A 16,721-nucleotide genomic window follows, 5' to 3' on the forward strand; every position below is an offset into this window, starting at 1 on the left:
AAATTGAAAGTTTTCTCTTCTTTTAGACAACGAGCAGTTTCCAGAATGGAGCTGTCACCCAGAGGTTTTCAGGTTAGTACAGGAGTAAAAAAATTATTGACTAGGGGAAAATAAAAGGAATGAGTCTGGGGAAGAAGATGGCCTGAAAAAGCTGTACAAAAGCATAGTCAATTAGCTGCTGGAATGACTAATTTCCAGGTGGGTGGATCTGAGCAGACTACAGAAACCTGTGTTAAACCCCGAGGCTCTGCCCCCAGCATGTGAGAAAGGTATTGCAGAAAGGGACCCGAAAGCACATCTGTGGGGGAGCTGCGTGCACACAGACAGCAGCAGGTCGTGTCCCAGAGGACACCGGGCAGGATCCAAACCTTGCCTCCAAACGCTGCAGTCATGAACCCCCTTTAGCAAAGCAGGTATCTTGGTCTGTCCTCTTCCTTCCAGGTGACTGAGCAGGAGTCAGCTGGGTTTTTTTCATTTCAGAACTTCCCCAAGTGCTGCTGAGTGGCTCGTATGGGGGACAGGCCAGAAGGACTTTCACTCTGCTGGTGGTGGGCTGGGAGTCACCCGCTGTTTTATACTGTTTTACAGGGTTCACTGTTTTCCTGAAGCGGGATGAAGATGAGGATAAGGAGGAGGAGGTTGAGATGCTTCCTCCCTTCTGTTGTGAACTTTTCAGCCTGTTGTGGAGAACATAGTCCATGCGAAAGCACCAGAGCAACAACCACAGCTCAATTGCTCGATAGCTTGGGAATTTACCTAGCAAAGAGTGTCTTTTCAGTCATGCTGGCTGTGCATTTTGAATTGAGTACATATGGATTAAAATACAGAATTTGCCTGTATAAAGTATCTGGGACACAGACACCTGCACTGCTGGCTACAGACTGCATTTACCAGGCTACAGAGGTGTGCTGCTTCTCCTGCTCCCTTTTTCAGGCCTCCTTGTCCTCGCTGGTCTCTGATGTGATGGAGGGAGCAGGTGGCAGGTACCCTGGGCCTCCTGCCACCCTGGTCCTGCTATTTAATGCGCTCAGCTGGCGTGTGTGGGTTTCAGCTGAGGAAAGGTTTGAATGCAAATTCCCAGCTCCTACGGGAGCATTTCACTGTGAGACTGCCGCATAAAAGGCAGGTAGCATCTCCTCCTCCTCCTCTACCCACCTTTTATAAGGAAACCAGCAGCTAAAATGTATTTTGTGAAGAGCTTGATCTTGACACTGTACGTCAAGTGTTGAAGGTGCATGTTGCTAGTGTGGGATAGCCAAAGGGCCTGGGGAGGGAAATGTTCAATTTCTGCCCCTGAACTGGGTTTACTGGGGAGACAAATATGATGCTTGACTGGGTGAATTATTTTTTGCGTGAGCCCCAGTGAACTTGAAGGTAAAATAATGAGGAACCTTCCTAGGTTAACACACAGCGTGACTACATGTGGCTTTAGGGTTAGGTAACGTTATGCCTGTATATACACTCAGAGAAAATATTTCAATATGTCATTTTAAGCACTGAAGAGCCTTGACAGTACCCCACCAAATTTTAAAATGGCAACTATATATACTGGAGTATCTTCATCTATAGGAGGTATCTGCTGTTAATATAAATTTATATTTTTTCTGTGTAAGATAATAAAAATACCTATTGGCTGGCTTGCTGCTTAGCTGACTTTTTGACCTCTTCCTTTCAGCCTTGCCTAATTTGAAACTCTTCACAGATGATGATTTCCCATGTTGTCATCTTTTCCCATGCCTTATTTTCTGTTAACCTAAGTCAAACATGTCCTGCTCAAATTTGCTGAGCTGCTCTTGTTGTCTTTTCCTTTCACTTACATCTGCCTTATACTGTTTCTTAAACTATCTAATTCAGCTCAATACTCTTAGGTCTAAGAGCTGGTATAAAACCAGGCCTAGCATCTCGGCAACTTGAACCTTGAATGACAAAAGTTTACTCAGGGAAGGAAATACACAGTATGTTCAGGGGAAACTGTGGGCTCATAGCAAAAATAAATAATACTGGGGAAGAAAATTACTGGATTGGAAGATATTAAAGGGATTCTGCTGAGATGCTTTTAAGTTAAATAATACATTCTGAAATATCACTTTTTTTCTATGATAAGGTGGGAGCTGTATGTTAATTTCTTTTATTCCTGGATCGTTTTCTCTCTGAGGTGTCATTATTTGAATTTTCAGTACTACATTGAAATGAATATTTATCACTGAGTTACAGCTTTTGAAAGATCTGCAGGGAAAAATTTACAAAGAAAACCAAACCCGAACTCCTCTTCTTCCCCCTCTTTCTGCAGCTCTGAGCATGCAGAGCTCCCTCTGGTTAGCAAAGCAGCACACAGCATCCCTGTGCCCCTGGGCATGGACTTTGGGTGCCCTTGTGGGTACTGGTGGGACCAGGGGGCCTAAGGAGAGTTAAACACAAGGGTAAGAGTTTGCGGGAGCAATGAGAAAAATAATATCCCGCTCGTTTCACAGCGCACTTGAGCTGGTTGAGGGATAGCTCAGGTTATCCTTTGCAGAAGTGACGGTGCTGGAGCTCATGGCAGGTGGAGGTGGAGCAGCTACAAAGTGTCTTCACGATGCTGCGAGCAGAAGTGCAGATAAGCAGAGTAAACCAAGTGTTCAAATGCCCTGCGAGCACAGATGAAAGCTGCACAAAATCAGGGAAACGGGCAAAATGGCATTAGGGAGTGAGTGAAATTGTGTGGATATTGGACACCAGGACCAGGAACTTCAGAAAAAAAGAGTGAAATACGAGATAAATCACAGTATCGCTCACAATGATATACAGCTCTCACTGCTCAACAGCGTGGTTTAAACATCCGATAGATAAAATAGACCAGTAAGGTGAATCTCTGGGCTGATAAGACAGGAGTTTTTCACCAATACTCTCTTTAAAATACGTGTTTTAAAAGCGATCTCAATGGGATGTAGAACAAAACTGTAATAAATTGCACAAGAGATTTTCAATTTGCAAACAAGGGGAAAGAACTTTCATAAGGATGAAACCGGGATGCTGCAGCTAAGCCACACTGAAAGCCCAAGAGATGGAGTCTTTGTGTGGCTCTCAGCTCCTGCTCCTTCCCTTGCGATCCCTACTCTGGGTGGAACACGCAATGTTTGTTTAGAAAAAATTACCAGGATGTTAAGAACACTTTCGTGTGGTGGTTTTGTGTGCGTGTGTGTGGTTTTTTAATCTTAACAAAAATTCTTCACATTCTGTCTCAATGAGACCTAGAATCTTGGGCTCAGCGGGTAATAAAAAGGTTGCATTTAGTGCCACCCAGTGGTAAAAAAAATAATTCAAGGAGAATGGATATAATGCAGCAACATAGAGGAAACCTTTTGGATGGTAATGCTAAACTTGGAAATATACATTTTAAAAAAATCAGGATACACCAATTAATTAGTGACAGGTATCACCTAAGTTTCCTCACCCGAGGATGGTTTATACCACTAGCTAGCTAGATATGCAATACATGAAATTTACTTCTGCAATTTATAATCATCTTCCTTCACAATAAGGAGAGTGCTTCGCTCATTTATAATCTTGACAAAACAGTGAGGGATGTGATACTGGAATCTGACAGCCCTTGCAGGTGAGGAGCTGCATAGCAATCACAGGCAGGGACACCTGGGATTAGAGCTGTAAAGATAAATCAAATGACTGAAATTATATGGAGTATTATCTGGAATAAAAAAAAAAAAAAAGAAAGGCTAATTTGGGATGCCTGGATTGGAGAGATTTTTGCACATTTTTTGTAGTTAGTAGTTTTCTTGCTCAGGTAGCACAGAGAAGTATTACTGTTGCCAATAAAGCAAGTAATGTTATTTCTGCACGTGTCATATATGTGACACAATGAATTTCCAGCCATCCAGGAACTCAGCAACCCTCTGAATGTTGTTCAGCATGATTTTGTGCCACACTGTGGTGTCACAAGAATTTGGGGACAGAAGGCAGACCCGTGCTCAGAATGGTCTGTTACAGGAGCTCAGTCTGTAGCAGCGCTGGAGCGGGGACACACCATTGCTGTCCCTTTCAGCAGGGGACGGACACACACACAGAGGCAGACACACAGGCATACGCTTTCTCGAGCACCCTCTTGCATGCAGATACTCGTCATGAAGTCTGTTGGAGAATGCAGAATAACTGCTCATTAGCTTTTTGCTGTATGTCTATGCTAAGCTGGGTATCTGTTCTCAGCAAGGTGCCGGGGAGAAGGTGTGAATGTGGGCACCACTCGGTAGTTTTTGGTTGCATAGTAAGTATGTTCTCTGTCTGATTTAACCACGACCATAGGCTAACAGCACCCGTTGCAGCACCATTTGCAGATGCACCAGCAAACTTCTTCCAGTCACAGCTGTAACAGTGCCTGGGTTTGGGGACCCCTCTGCGGGTATCTGTGCCGGGTACAGTGCTGGTCTGCACAGCAGCCACGTCTGGTGTGGGGGGGACATGAGGCTCTGGTGGGAAGTCACATCTGTTAAGGGGTTTTGGGACACTGCACCCTGGCTATTAGGATTTATGTGGTGTTTAGTCCATTTGGTCAGTACAGCCAAGTTGAGGAACAAAATGCAGCTAGTTGAAAGGACAGCTGTAGTGGTTAAAACAGGATGAAATAATCAAATAGGCCCCAAAAGATGAAAACTTATCTTGAAAAAGATAAATACACTTAAACCTATGTATGCTTATACATGGTTATGAATGGGTTGAACCTGTGGCTTAACTTCAAACTTGGGGAATGCAGCAAAACCAAGTTCTTGGTCCAGCTCCACATACGCAACTTGACCAGTTAGCTCATTGTACCAGGCTTCAGCAGGAAGAAGAAAATGTTTTTGCAGTTAAAGCAGCATCCTGTTCCTATGTGTGCTGTGCAGTGTGGTCTCCAGCTGGAGACGGAACGTGCAGCTGCACATGGAGTGGCAGCATCTGTACCTGCACAGCACCTCTGCACATGCAGCAGGGCAGGGAATGACCTGACTCTTGGCGTAAGATGGGAATAGCAACAAACAGGGCTGTTCTGCAGATAATGGACCTACAATTGATTTATTTTTTTTGCAGTTTGCACTGTGATGCTCACCTGCAAAGTGCTCTGAAATACGATTCAGTCTTGCTCCAGCTGCAGAGTCACAGCTGATGTCTGCTGAAAGCAAACTCCCACTTCTCTGTACAGACTTTTTCAGGTAAAAACCAAGAACTGCTGTCATTAGTGTTGCTCCATGCAGAAATATTATGGCATGCTATTTGTGGGGGTATTTACATTTATTTAAAATAAAATGCTTATAGTGTGCAACCCTACCTACATTGCCAATGGTATAGTAATATTATATTGATGCAAAAGCCTTATCATGTTTTGGGGGAAATAAAAAGTGTTTGGGTTAATGTTTTTTTGTTTGTTTGTTTGTGTTTGTTTGTTTGTTTTGTTTAACCAAGAAGGAGCCTACATGGCAGCCCTGCAACAACCGTCATCTGGGGTACCAAACAGGCACACAGGCAGCCCGGGTGAGACCCGTGTCCTCCAGCCCTGGGGGCACACGCCTGGGTTTAGGCTGCAGCCTCCCTCACTGAAGCTTGGCAGCTGCATCCCAGAGGTGCTGTGTCAGAAAGGCAGCCTGAAGCTGACTCATGGCCCCAGCAGCATTTACCCTTCTGTTTCCTCTGTGCTGGGATGGATATTGAGCCTTTTGGCTAAGAACAGAATTTTAGAAATCAGAGAAACAAGAAATACTCAGTGAGAGTTAATGAGAGCCATTAAACTTGGGCTCTTCCGCAAAGGAGCAGAAATTAAGATTCAAGACAGAGAAGTAGGCACAGTAGGATTTATTTTCACAGCCCGATATGCTTGTAAACTGCCTGGCAGTACATGGAAGAAGTGAAGGCATCCATACCACTAGCATATGGAGTACAGGCGAAGACAGCTTCTTGTGAGCAGTTTGACAATTATTTGGCTGCTTTCTGCTCAAAATATTTGTGACAGCAACAAGTCAGAGCTGCCACAAAGATGACAAATTCTTTGAAGTCCACTTGGGAATCACCGTTTTCATCCAGGTTCTTGAAGACTTTATCAATGGCGTCCTTGTCCTTCCCCGACTGCAAAAGAAAAGGAGCAGGTTGAGGTGAGAGAGGGCACGAACCATAATCTGTCATCATAACTACCCATTGTCATCCCAAACAGGGGCCCGGGTTTGTTACACCTGAGAGCTGCAGTCACGCACCAGCATGAAGCAGCGTGTTTGCTGTTTAAAACAACATTTATAAGGGGTAAGCTGTGCAATGCAAAGCCCCGAGGACATTGCCCAGCTGAAGTAAATGCTGTGTGTTCCCCATCAGCTCCCATGGACAGGCCGGGCTGGAGTTTGGCCAGTCTTCACTTCTGCAAAATGGTGTATTCCTGGGACAAATATCAGATTTAAGCTTCATTAAGCACTGTTACCCCATAAAAGATGCCTCAAAAATGGCCTCAAAAGTGCTCTGGGTGGTCCCTGTGGCTCTGGTGCCCGGCACAAGCCTCTCGCAGGAGCTGGTGTCCGGGCAGGCACCTCCTGACTCCAGCGTGATGCTGAGCTTCAGTTATGGGGGAAAAACACCCAAAAAAGCTTTTTCTAAGTTGCCATAATTCTGACAGGCTGACTGAACCAGTCTGTCTTGAGGCTGATGTTAAGTAAGGCACCATTCAAGTAAAAGGAGATTTTTTTTTTTAATTTTGCCAAAATAATTCTAAAAATAAGTTTTTTTCCCCCGAGGCAGCACACAGGAGGGTTTTTTGGCTCGAGTCCTGACACTGATTAATTCCAGTAATTTTAGAAAATGCAGTTTTAAAAATAAACAAGGGATGGCAGTAGACACCTATTTAAGGTAGGAAACAACCACGTGGATTTTGTTGAAACTAAACAAAAACCCCCAAATCTGATATTAAACCAGAAAGAAATTATAGAAACATTTGGAAATTTTTCAGGAATTTAAAAGAATGACTACCTTCATTGAAATCTGATGGCACTTCTTGATTATCATCTACTTAACTCAATTTCTCTTTCTATAATTTCATGTTTCACTTTAAATATATGCACTTTTAAAATCACTAAAAATTGAACCGGCTCCCTAGATCTGACTGATGAATATGTCTGGAAGGTTTTATTCCTTCTCACTTAGCAAATTGCAATCAGTTTTAATTTTATAAGCGAATATTTCTAATTATTTAGTGAGATAGAAGTCTCTAAACTACTTCTGAAATGCACATGGGGGAATTATATTTTTGCAGACTCTTTATAACTGAGTCCAATCCTTCAGTCCTATGGTACAGATTTATTTCTGCCTCTGATTCAAGACCTTTCCAGGTAGTTGTGAGCTGTGCCAGGTATCACCAATTCTAAGACCAGAAATATTTATGACTACTTAGAAAACTCTGTGTCCCAGAACATTCTTGTAAATAAAAAAAAATATATAGAAGTCAGTAAAATGCAAGTAAAACTTTTTTTTCCTGGAAGTCAGACTTCTTTTTTTTTTATTCCACCTTGCAGTTATTAGTCTGAAAAACAAGATGTTTTGGTTTAAATTCATTTTAAGGACTGGCTTTTTTTTCTTCATTGATAAGATAGTAAGATGGGAAGGGAAGTGGAGACTAGAACGTAAGAGGACATTCAGCTAATTACCTCCCTGGAAAATTCCAGTTTTTCCATTACTTTCCGGAAATAAGTAGAACTAGTAAGAGCAGCTGTGGGGAACTGGAAAAGGTGGTGCCTGGCCAGCAACCATAGTCAGGAACAACCTTTGAGCATCATCCCATTTGGTAGTTGTCTAGTGCAGTGGCTCCCCAACTTTTTTTAGAGCAAATCTGAATGTCCTGGAGGATTTTCATGCCCCCGAATTGCGATTTTGTTGTTGAGATTTAAAAGTGTTTTCTGGATTTTTCATGAATGGAAGCAAATAAAAAACAATTGAAAATGAAAAGCATTTGTCTTCCAGGCAGCTAAAGCTTCTACTGAGAGAAATTATAATTATTATATATATATATATATATATATGAAAGAAAGCTACTTAAATGCACATGATGTTTACATACAAATCTATGTTGTAAAATACTTTTTCAGGTCTTTTAGTATTAAGGACAAATGCAAAGCATTTTGCTCTGACTTCATGTGTTGTTCTTGTTTATGCATCATTTTGATGTGCATACCAAGTCTGTAGTATAAATACCTAGAGAAAATAACTGTATACATATTTAGAGATCTTCATTTAAGATCTTCAATTGCTGCAATGTAAGTACCTTCAAAGCAGTTGTGGCATGACACGAGCTTATAAAATCAGGGAGAAACAAAAGTAGGTGAATTCTGAAGATGAAATCCAAACTATTTCAAAGCCATTGTCCTGATAACTCGAGTGATGAATTTAGTAAACAGGGAATGGCCCTGCATATTAGAATCAGTCTTACATAATATGTACAAAGGCTTTTTTTTATTTAAAATTTTTTCTACAAACCATTGCATATTTCTGGAGGTAATTTCCCCTAAAATGCACTAAAATCTGTCTGCAGTCAGCCCCTGTGCCTGCTACACAGAAATTATGCCATGCTGTTCTCTTACCGAGAGGAAGTTTGGGAGCTCCTTTTCCAGAAGGGTCTTCAGTTCTGCTTTGGTGAGGGTTTGCCTGTTGCCGTCAGTCTTTGCATACTGGTCAAAGACAGCAATGGTCATTCCCATCGCAGTTTCCAGCTGAGACATGTTGCTGCTGGAGTCTGGCTTTCTTCTGAACAGGAGCAGCCTCAGGGCTCTCTCGGAGGATGGACACTGGTCTTGTTCTGAAGTGCTTTATGCAACTGTCCCATCCAAGTGTTGGTGGCACACCAGATGGACAGTTCTCCCTTAGCAAACATCCGTATCCGAGCACCACTGGGAGTACACACCTCTGTGCTGGCAGCTATTCAAAACCCAGGCTTTATCACCCTGGTGTGGCTGGTACAACCAGTAGCTGACCAGCAGAAACCAGCCTCTCCTTCAAGATACACAGTGTGACTAACACATGAAAATCTGATCTTGATACTTGCTGTTTGCTCAAGAATCAGATTTGTTCCTTCAGATATCCCCATCTGAGCAGAGGGTTGATGGCCCAGCTTTGGCGGAGTGTACGTCAGCCTGCTCAGGAGGAAGAGGAGCATCTTGCTTCTCCTTCACTACCATAGTTGAGGGAGAAAATAGAGCGAGGTGCTGCCTGTGTTGAGCCAAGACAAGAGCTTGGCTGCCCTCTCTGCCTTGTTGCAGACCAGATGGCTCGCTAGCACACACTGGGGCTGAGATTCACCAGATTGAAAGAGAGGTCTGAGATGCAGCCAGCTAACAAAGCACAAGCGGATACCTCATAAGGCACAAGCCTTATGGGGAGCAGCTGAGGGAACTGGGGCTGTTCAGCCTGGAGAAGAGGAAGCTGAGGGGAGACCTTATCGCTGTCTGCAACTACCTGAAAGGAGGTTGTAGCATGGGGAGTGTTGGTCTCTTCTCCCAAGTAGCAAATGATAGGACAAAAGGAAATGGCCTCAGGTTGCACCAGAAAAGGTTCAGATTGGATATTAGGAAAAAATTCTCTGTGGAAAGGGTTGTGAAGCAGTGAAACAGGCTGCCCAGGGAAGTGGTGGAGTCACCGTCCCCAGAGGTGTTTAACAGGCTTATAGACAAGGTTCTTGGGGACATGGTTTAGTGCTAGAGCTAGGTTATGGTTGGATTCGATTATCCTGAAGTTCTCTTCCAACTGAAACGATTCTATGATTCTCTTCTATGATTCTAACGTAGTCCCCCATGGCCTGCTGTCAGGCCAGAGTGGATGTCTGCAACAAGTCTGATGAACCAACACCTCTCCAAGGCCAGCAAAAGGAGCCTTGCAAAGCCACTCCACAAAGAACTTGCTCAGATGGGGATATCTGAACAAATAAATGTGATACTTGAGTGAACAACCACTATCAAAATTAATCTTAATCTGCAGTGAAATAACTTGCTATTGACCCTGTGCAGCATCAAACCTTGCAATAATATGGACTGTACTGAAAATAAAAGGCCACTTTAAACTCCTCTGATCCTCTGTGGCTTCTGATGAACTTTGTGATTTGCTTGAAAACTGTGGTCTCCCGCCATTAAAAGGCCAAACACATTGGACCCCACATCTACACACACCAGAGCTGTTTGAGGGTCTGTGCCGGGAGGTGAGTCACACTACGCTTTGTTCCTGTGACTTCGACCTCATGACATAGTTACAACTGATTCGCATTAAGTAGGTAAGGTGAAGTTTGAAGTTTTTACATTGAAGTGCATGTTGAAACCTGTGGGCTTCCTTCAGAAGAAGGAACAAGAAGAGAGCAAACAACTGGCCCTTGTGAGCTGTGAACATTGTCTGGTGTGGTCAGCGGTAGCTCAGGTGATGGAAGCTGGTCAGCTTCAGCTGCACTGAGTTTGGAACAAGTTTAATTTGTGGCCAAGCAACAGGATAACTTGGCCTCTGCCAGAATCCAGGTGGCTACACTGGACCTGGAGGAGCTCATTTAAGGTGACTTACATATACACTAGTGTCTGCAGAGTGAACACACTGAGCAAATTACTTGAGGGAACCTACCAAACTAGGGCATCATGCATGAATAATACTGATAGACACCAAGGTGCATTCTCTGTAGAAGATCCTGACTATGGATTCCCAAAACTAAACCTGACCTTGGATGTCTTTGGACATACCTCTGCATGCTTGAAGATAATTTTCCACTGATGCTATGCTCTGGACAAGTTAGCATAAAAACCAGTTCTTGATTGAGAAGAATTAAACTCCTTTATCCCAGGCATTTATAGCCACCTGTTCCCCAGGCGAAATCTGTCCTGTAACATCTAAAACATCTCAGAGCAAGACTACACATCACAAGTACATGGAAATCTAGTACCTTTCTGGGACAAAAACCTCATTATTTTTCACGTTATGTTCTCCAACAAAGTATTCTGCATTTCCCAGAAAACCACAGCAACATCTCAGGCTGTATGTTTTATCCAAACAGTTCATTACTACGCTTTGTTCCTGTGACTTCGACCTCATGACATAGTTACAACTGATTCGCATTAAGTAGGTAAGGTGAAGTTTGAAGTTTTTACATTGAAGTGCATGTTGAAACCTGTGGGCTTCCTTCAGAAGAAGGAACAAGAAGAGAGCAAACAACTGGCCCTTGTGAGCTGTGAACATTGTCTGGTGTTTGCATACACACACAACGGCAGCCGCTGGTGTGTCAGGCCAGGAACTTGTTTTGTCCTTTTCTGATAAATATCTGTAACATGAATATTAAACATAGCCAATAAAGAAAACTCAGTTCCTCCCTCTAAAGGAAAACCTAAGAAAATAAAAAGTCTGCTTCCTGCATTCTCATGACTTTGAATCATGAACATCGGTGTTAATTATACAGAATGAAAAAAAGTGCCCCAGAAAGGCAGGTGGGGAGATCAACAGGATATGTCAGTATGTCCACACCTTTGCCACATAACCTGGCAGAAAAGGTGTCATTGACCCATTTTCCTCTGGAAACAAAGATCACACGCAGCGCTAAAACACAAAATAAAACACAAGGCTTGAATTTCTACAAATTGGAAGGTCAGCACGGCAGCACTGCCTGGTTGGTGCCTTTGTTTTGTATTTTAATGTGTCACATTTGTATTCATGCGTGTGCTCACATGTCAGTGCTGCTCAGACTTTTCAATTCGCACCTTTTGTACTGTTTAAATATTTTCTTACAATTTGTTTTTCATTAAAAACAGCAGTTCTGTGCACAAGGCACAGACTATTACAAGTGTTTGCAAAAACAAAGCAGAGCACGAATAGGAGGCACACACAGGAGAGCAAGCAGTGTTCTGATGGCAACCCATCCGTCCAGCTCCCCAGTGAGATAAGCAGTTTCTGTGGGCTTGTTTAAATTTTCTATTACTATTTTAATGTAAACAATATCCATTATTTGCTTTTTTTCAGATTTCTTTCTTTGAAGAATGGTACAGGCAACAGCTTGGATGAGTATTTACTAAAAGTTTGTACAGAAATAGGCCTCGCTGTTCCTAACCTGGGCCAAAAGTTTATATTATTTAAGTGATACAGATGTGGACTGTCACACACAGAATTTTCAAAAACTGTTCAGATATACTCAAATTTTAAGGCATTTGTCCAGATGTTCAGGCTTACAAGAGGTTTGTGTGGCCTTGTGTTGATTTTCTCTTACAGAATAACTGTTATCCTACACTCTTTGCAGCAGTGTCTGTTTTGGAAAAGTCTGAATAAATACATTTATCAGCTCTGCTCTAAAGAGCCATTTGTGTCACAGCCAGCTGAACAGCTGAAATGGGGTTGCTGAGATGTTAAACTTCTATTAGAGCTTATCATCCCTTACAGCTTATTCCAAAAGGTGCAGGAAGTTACATGAGAAGGACTTTTTGACTATTTCGACAAATCTGTTACATATCTGAATGGAAGAAGCACAGGAGGAAGAAAACACAACCTGAAATGATGAATTCACTGTTTTTCTCAAGTCATATTTTGGCAGCAGTACGAAAAGCACTTTATTTTTCTCTTAGCAAGAGAATAAGATCTGAACCATGAACAAGCATTGCATGTTCCACACTGAGATAAAATGATCAAAACCCTCAAATTTTCCAGTGTCCTGGATGATTTTTTGAACTTAGAGTATCAACACACTTTGTTTACTAAAGAACAAGGGTTTCCTTTGCACTGCTTCTGAAAACTTGCTCTAAGTCTGGTTAACAGTTTTTAGGAGTCGTTTCATTTCTGCAATGCATGGTATATTTATTTATGCCTAGTGATTAAATGATGCAATTACTATATTTGTTTTGCAAAACACAGAAAGATTAGACTAAACAGGCACTGATGAGGCATAGGCAAAAGAGGATTCATACAAGCAGCGTGTGGTGGTCAGTGACATACTGTGTAGGCTCTGGTAATGATGTATGTAGAGGTTTTCATTATTTTATTATTCTTTACTTCTCAATATAGCCTTAAATATGTTTTGCAAATGCAATTAGTAAGTTCACATACTGTTTAAGGGAAGTTTAAGGGCAGGTAAAATGGAGAAGCCCCAGGTCAACTAACTGGCGGTGTGACTTTCTGAGTTGAGAGTTGGGGTAACAAAACAGTCGTCTGGCAAAGCTCTACCACGGGAAACAGACGTTCATCACTGTGTGTTGACTCTATGCAAACACATTTATTAGTGTACTCCACATAGCCATATTAGACTGTAAAATCAATGCATATATTACAGCCGATAAATTTATATTTGCAGTGTAAATAGTTCTGTCTAGTTTTCAATGCTTGATTGAATAATTTCCTGGATGCTAATCTTTACAGGGTTTACTTAATACTGCAGTTTTAAGGTTCATGATATCGAGGCTTTCAAGACTACTTTTTTTCTTTTATTTTAATGGTAGAAAGAGGGGGAACACCCTAGGGTAACTGAATATTGTTCACGCAAGTGCCGTAGGCATGGTTTCTAAGTACTGTGACTTGTCAGCCAGTCTTGCACAAGCAGTCGTTTGCTCTATGTTAATACTTATAAAATCCTATTCAGATACCAGCCCAGTAAAAAGTTGCTCTATGGCTTAGTCAGAAAGAATAGGAAAAAAAGACAGAGGGAAAAAAAATAAGAACAAGGAAAAACCCAAAGAAAAATAAAAAGATAAATGAGCTGCGAAAGAGGATGGTTGTTTTGTGAACTTTAGAACAGACTGAGTGAACCTTTTAAAAGGAAGTTCCTATTTGTTAGAGAGAGGTAAAGACATGAAAGGATGACTGAGGCCATTCCAAGAAAGCTTTCAAAAGACTTTTGTATGCAAAGAAGAATATTTTGTCTGTGTTAAGCTCTCATGAACTAAACAATACTCTTTTTCCTTCAGTCTACAAAAACATTTTCTCAGAGGGAAGGAATCCTAAAAGAAAGATGCTTCGGGTTGAGTGCCCTTGCAGGCAACACATTGAGAGAAAATCTTTGCATCCCCCCTAAAAATATATATATATATATATTTTTAAAAATATTAATTTATGCATATGTTGAAGAAATGAGAAGGGCTGACCCGTCACAACAGAACTGTGTGTAAAGGGAAGATTTACAAGGCAATTTGATTGAATGGAAGGTCCCCAGGCGCACACATTTCACAGAACTGGCTGCTTTTGGTTTCCAGAAAGTAATTATGGGCTGTAGTGTGACTGCTAAGAACAAATAGGGCTTTTTCAGAAGGCAAACACTGACATTGTTCTCTCATTCTTAATGGGGCAGTAAATGAGCACGCTGGGCTCAGAAATACTGAAAGGTGGGGTGGGAAGTGGGAAGAGGAGTATGCTTTTGCAACAGACAATTTAACTTCAGCTTTCACTTATCAGAAAAAGAGGCGGCCTTCGACAAACAGGGATATAAAAAATGACCTGCATGGAACCGGGAGAGTCCTCAAGTTGGAAGGAAAAACCCAACCATGAACAGACCCTAACTAAAGCCAGAGGCCACTTGAGTGAGTTGAGGAAATATGGTCATGGGTATAAATATAGGACTCGTATTATTTTGGCCAAAATTTACCTTTAAAATGTGTTTAAATCTATCTAGATGGACTACCTACTGGGTGTATTTAACTGAGTAGCCACTGGTGTGACAATTACCGGTTAAAGTGTCTTAAAAATGGCCCGAGTCTGTCTCAGGTTCTCACACTCAGTGCCCTTGCTCACTGCTCACATAAGTTTGCTATCACAAACTTATCTGAAGGTGAGATGAGAAACCAGCTCTTACTCTTTCTACCCAGAGGATATTAGCTCATTTTTTCCCCTCACAGAGCCTGAAAGAAATGGTAGCTACTCTTTCCATTTCCTTTCTTGCTCGATAACAGTCCTTGTTTAGATAAAACCTAGAGTCTTTAGGTTAAGGTTAGGCTGTATTTTAAAAGAAACTTAAAATGGAGAAGTCATATTATTGTACAGCTGCTAAACTGAGAGAGTTATTGTATCTGAGCAAACCCAGTCAGCCCAGTGGTATTTTTGGAATGTCTGCCACCTTATTACCTGACCTTTGTCTGCTGTCTTAATTAGATATGCCTATGATTTTTTTCCTCTCTCCAGAATTAAAATCTATGAAGTGAAAAAGGGAGCAACACCTATTACTTGCTTTCATGATTTATTCCCATAGCAGTATCAGAAGCCCTAACCGTGGACTGCAGTTGCGTTAGGCCAGGCAGCGTACAGATATAGCATTCCTGCCTCACAGAGCTGGTCTTTCAAGTTTAGGACAAGACAAGCACATCGGCAGATAACAGAACATAGAGCATTTCAGAGCAGAGGTACCGGACAGACCCAATTTCTTGTTATTATTTTGCATCCTTGCACTGTTTAGTTATATCTCTAACCTCTGTCTTTAGTCTGCTAATAATACTTAACACAGGTGCTGTACTTAGTCCCTCTCTGCCTTATTCTTTTTATATTGCTCTGTCTCTGTGGAGTTGAACACTTTGTGAGACAAAGTTATGAAATAACTTTGATAAGAGCAACTCTGGCTGTATAAGATGTTGCTGAGTCTTGCCAACTGGCTCTACTCTAGAAAAAGGAAAAGCAATTAATTGTCATATCCTATCAGACAACAAAATCCACCAGTGCCCAGCACCAGACCATGGCAACTTAACCAAAGCCTTGTTACTAGAATGTAGTAGTCCATCAAAATCCTTCCTCCCATCTCAGTATTTTGTATTATGTAGAAAATCAGAAGCATTTATAGATTATCATGTGTCCTTTCTCTTGGTCAGATAAATTGGTTAATGCTCTTTTGCTCTGTGTACTCATTTGTCAGTTATATTTGCATTTTCCTGTTTACAAAATACTGAGACAAGGCCACTTATGAAAAGCAAGAATAATAAAAAATGCCTTTACAGCCTGTGCTGGTTTTGGCTGGAATAGAGTTAAATTTCTTCATAGTAGCTAGTGTGGGGTTATGTTTTGGATTTGTGCTGGAAAGAGTGTGGATAACACAGGGATGTTTTAGTTACTGCTGAGCAGTTCTTGCACAGAGTCAAGGCCTTTTTGGCTCCTCTCACCACCCCACCAGCGAGTGGGCTGGGGGTGCACAAAGATTTGGGAGGGGATACAGCCGGGACAGCTGACCCCAACTGAACAAAAGGATGTTCCATACCATGTTCCATACACTCAGCATATGAAGCTGGGGGAAGCAGAATGAACAGGGAGGTGTTCTGAGTGATGGCAGTTGTCTTCCCAAGTAACCATTCCATCTTGCTGTCCTGGAAACGGCTGAATACCTGCCTGCTGATGGGTTGTAGTGAATTAATTCCTGGTTTTGCCTTGCTTGCATGCACAGCTTTTGCTTTACCTATTAAACTGTCTTATTTCAACCCATGAGTTTGCTCACTTTTACCCTTCCAATTCTCTCCCCCATCCCACCAAGACAGAATGAATGAGTGGCTGTGTGGGGCTTAGTTGCCAGCGGGGGTTAAACCATGACACAGCTGCCCTCAGTGTAACTACCCAAGACCAGCATGATGGCAAAAATTATATCTGATCATCTTATAGATCTACTCCCTGGTTTCTGCTGTTATTTATAGGGGATGTGGCAATATATCTTGATTTGGAGTCTGATGGTGAAATAGATGCAGGACACAAATTTGCATTCGAGTTTGAAAGCACAGTTCATCAAGACAGAATAAAACCAACACAGCAACTTCTTTAGG

General features: G+C 41.9%; 1 protein-coding gene across 1 annotated transcript; it reads right to left on the reverse strand.

Annotated features, from left to right (window-relative positions):
- Positions 1-5,802: 5,802 nt before the first annotated feature.
- Positions 5,803-8,906, reverse strand: S100P (S100 calcium binding protein P). The gene is made up of 2 exons (XM_005498433.3): positions 8,577-8,906; positions 5,803-6,087 (listed from the first exon to the last, which is right to left on the reverse strand). The coding sequence occupies exons 1-2, from the start codon at positions 8,712-8,714 to the stop codon at positions 5,938-5,940; spliced, it is 288 nt and encodes a 95-aa protein (XP_005498490.1). The 5' UTR covers positions 8,715-8,906; the 3' UTR covers positions 5,803-5,937.
- Between the last annotated feature and the right edge of the window lie 7,815 nt (positions 8,907-16,721).

The sequence above is a fragment of the Columba livia genome, chromosome 4 (genome assembly GCF_036013475.1).
Source record: "Columba livia isolate bColLiv1 breed racing homer chromosome 4, bColLiv1.pat.W.v2, whole genome shotgun sequence".
Lineage (NCBI taxonomy): Eukaryota > Metazoa > Chordata > Aves > Columbiformes > Columbidae > Columba > Columba livia.

What these genes read in the sequence shown, in the direction of transcription:
- S100P (XM_005498433.3), bottom strand. Translation starts at nt 8,714, where the DNA reads ATGTCTCAGCTGGAAACTGCGATGGGAATGACCATTGCTGTCTTTGAC. An exon ending in AGCTCCCAAACTTCCTCTCG is followed by an intron (nt 6,088 to 8,576) that starts GTAAGAGAACAG and finishes TTTCTTTTGCAG; the next exon opens with TCGGGGAAGGACAAGGACGC.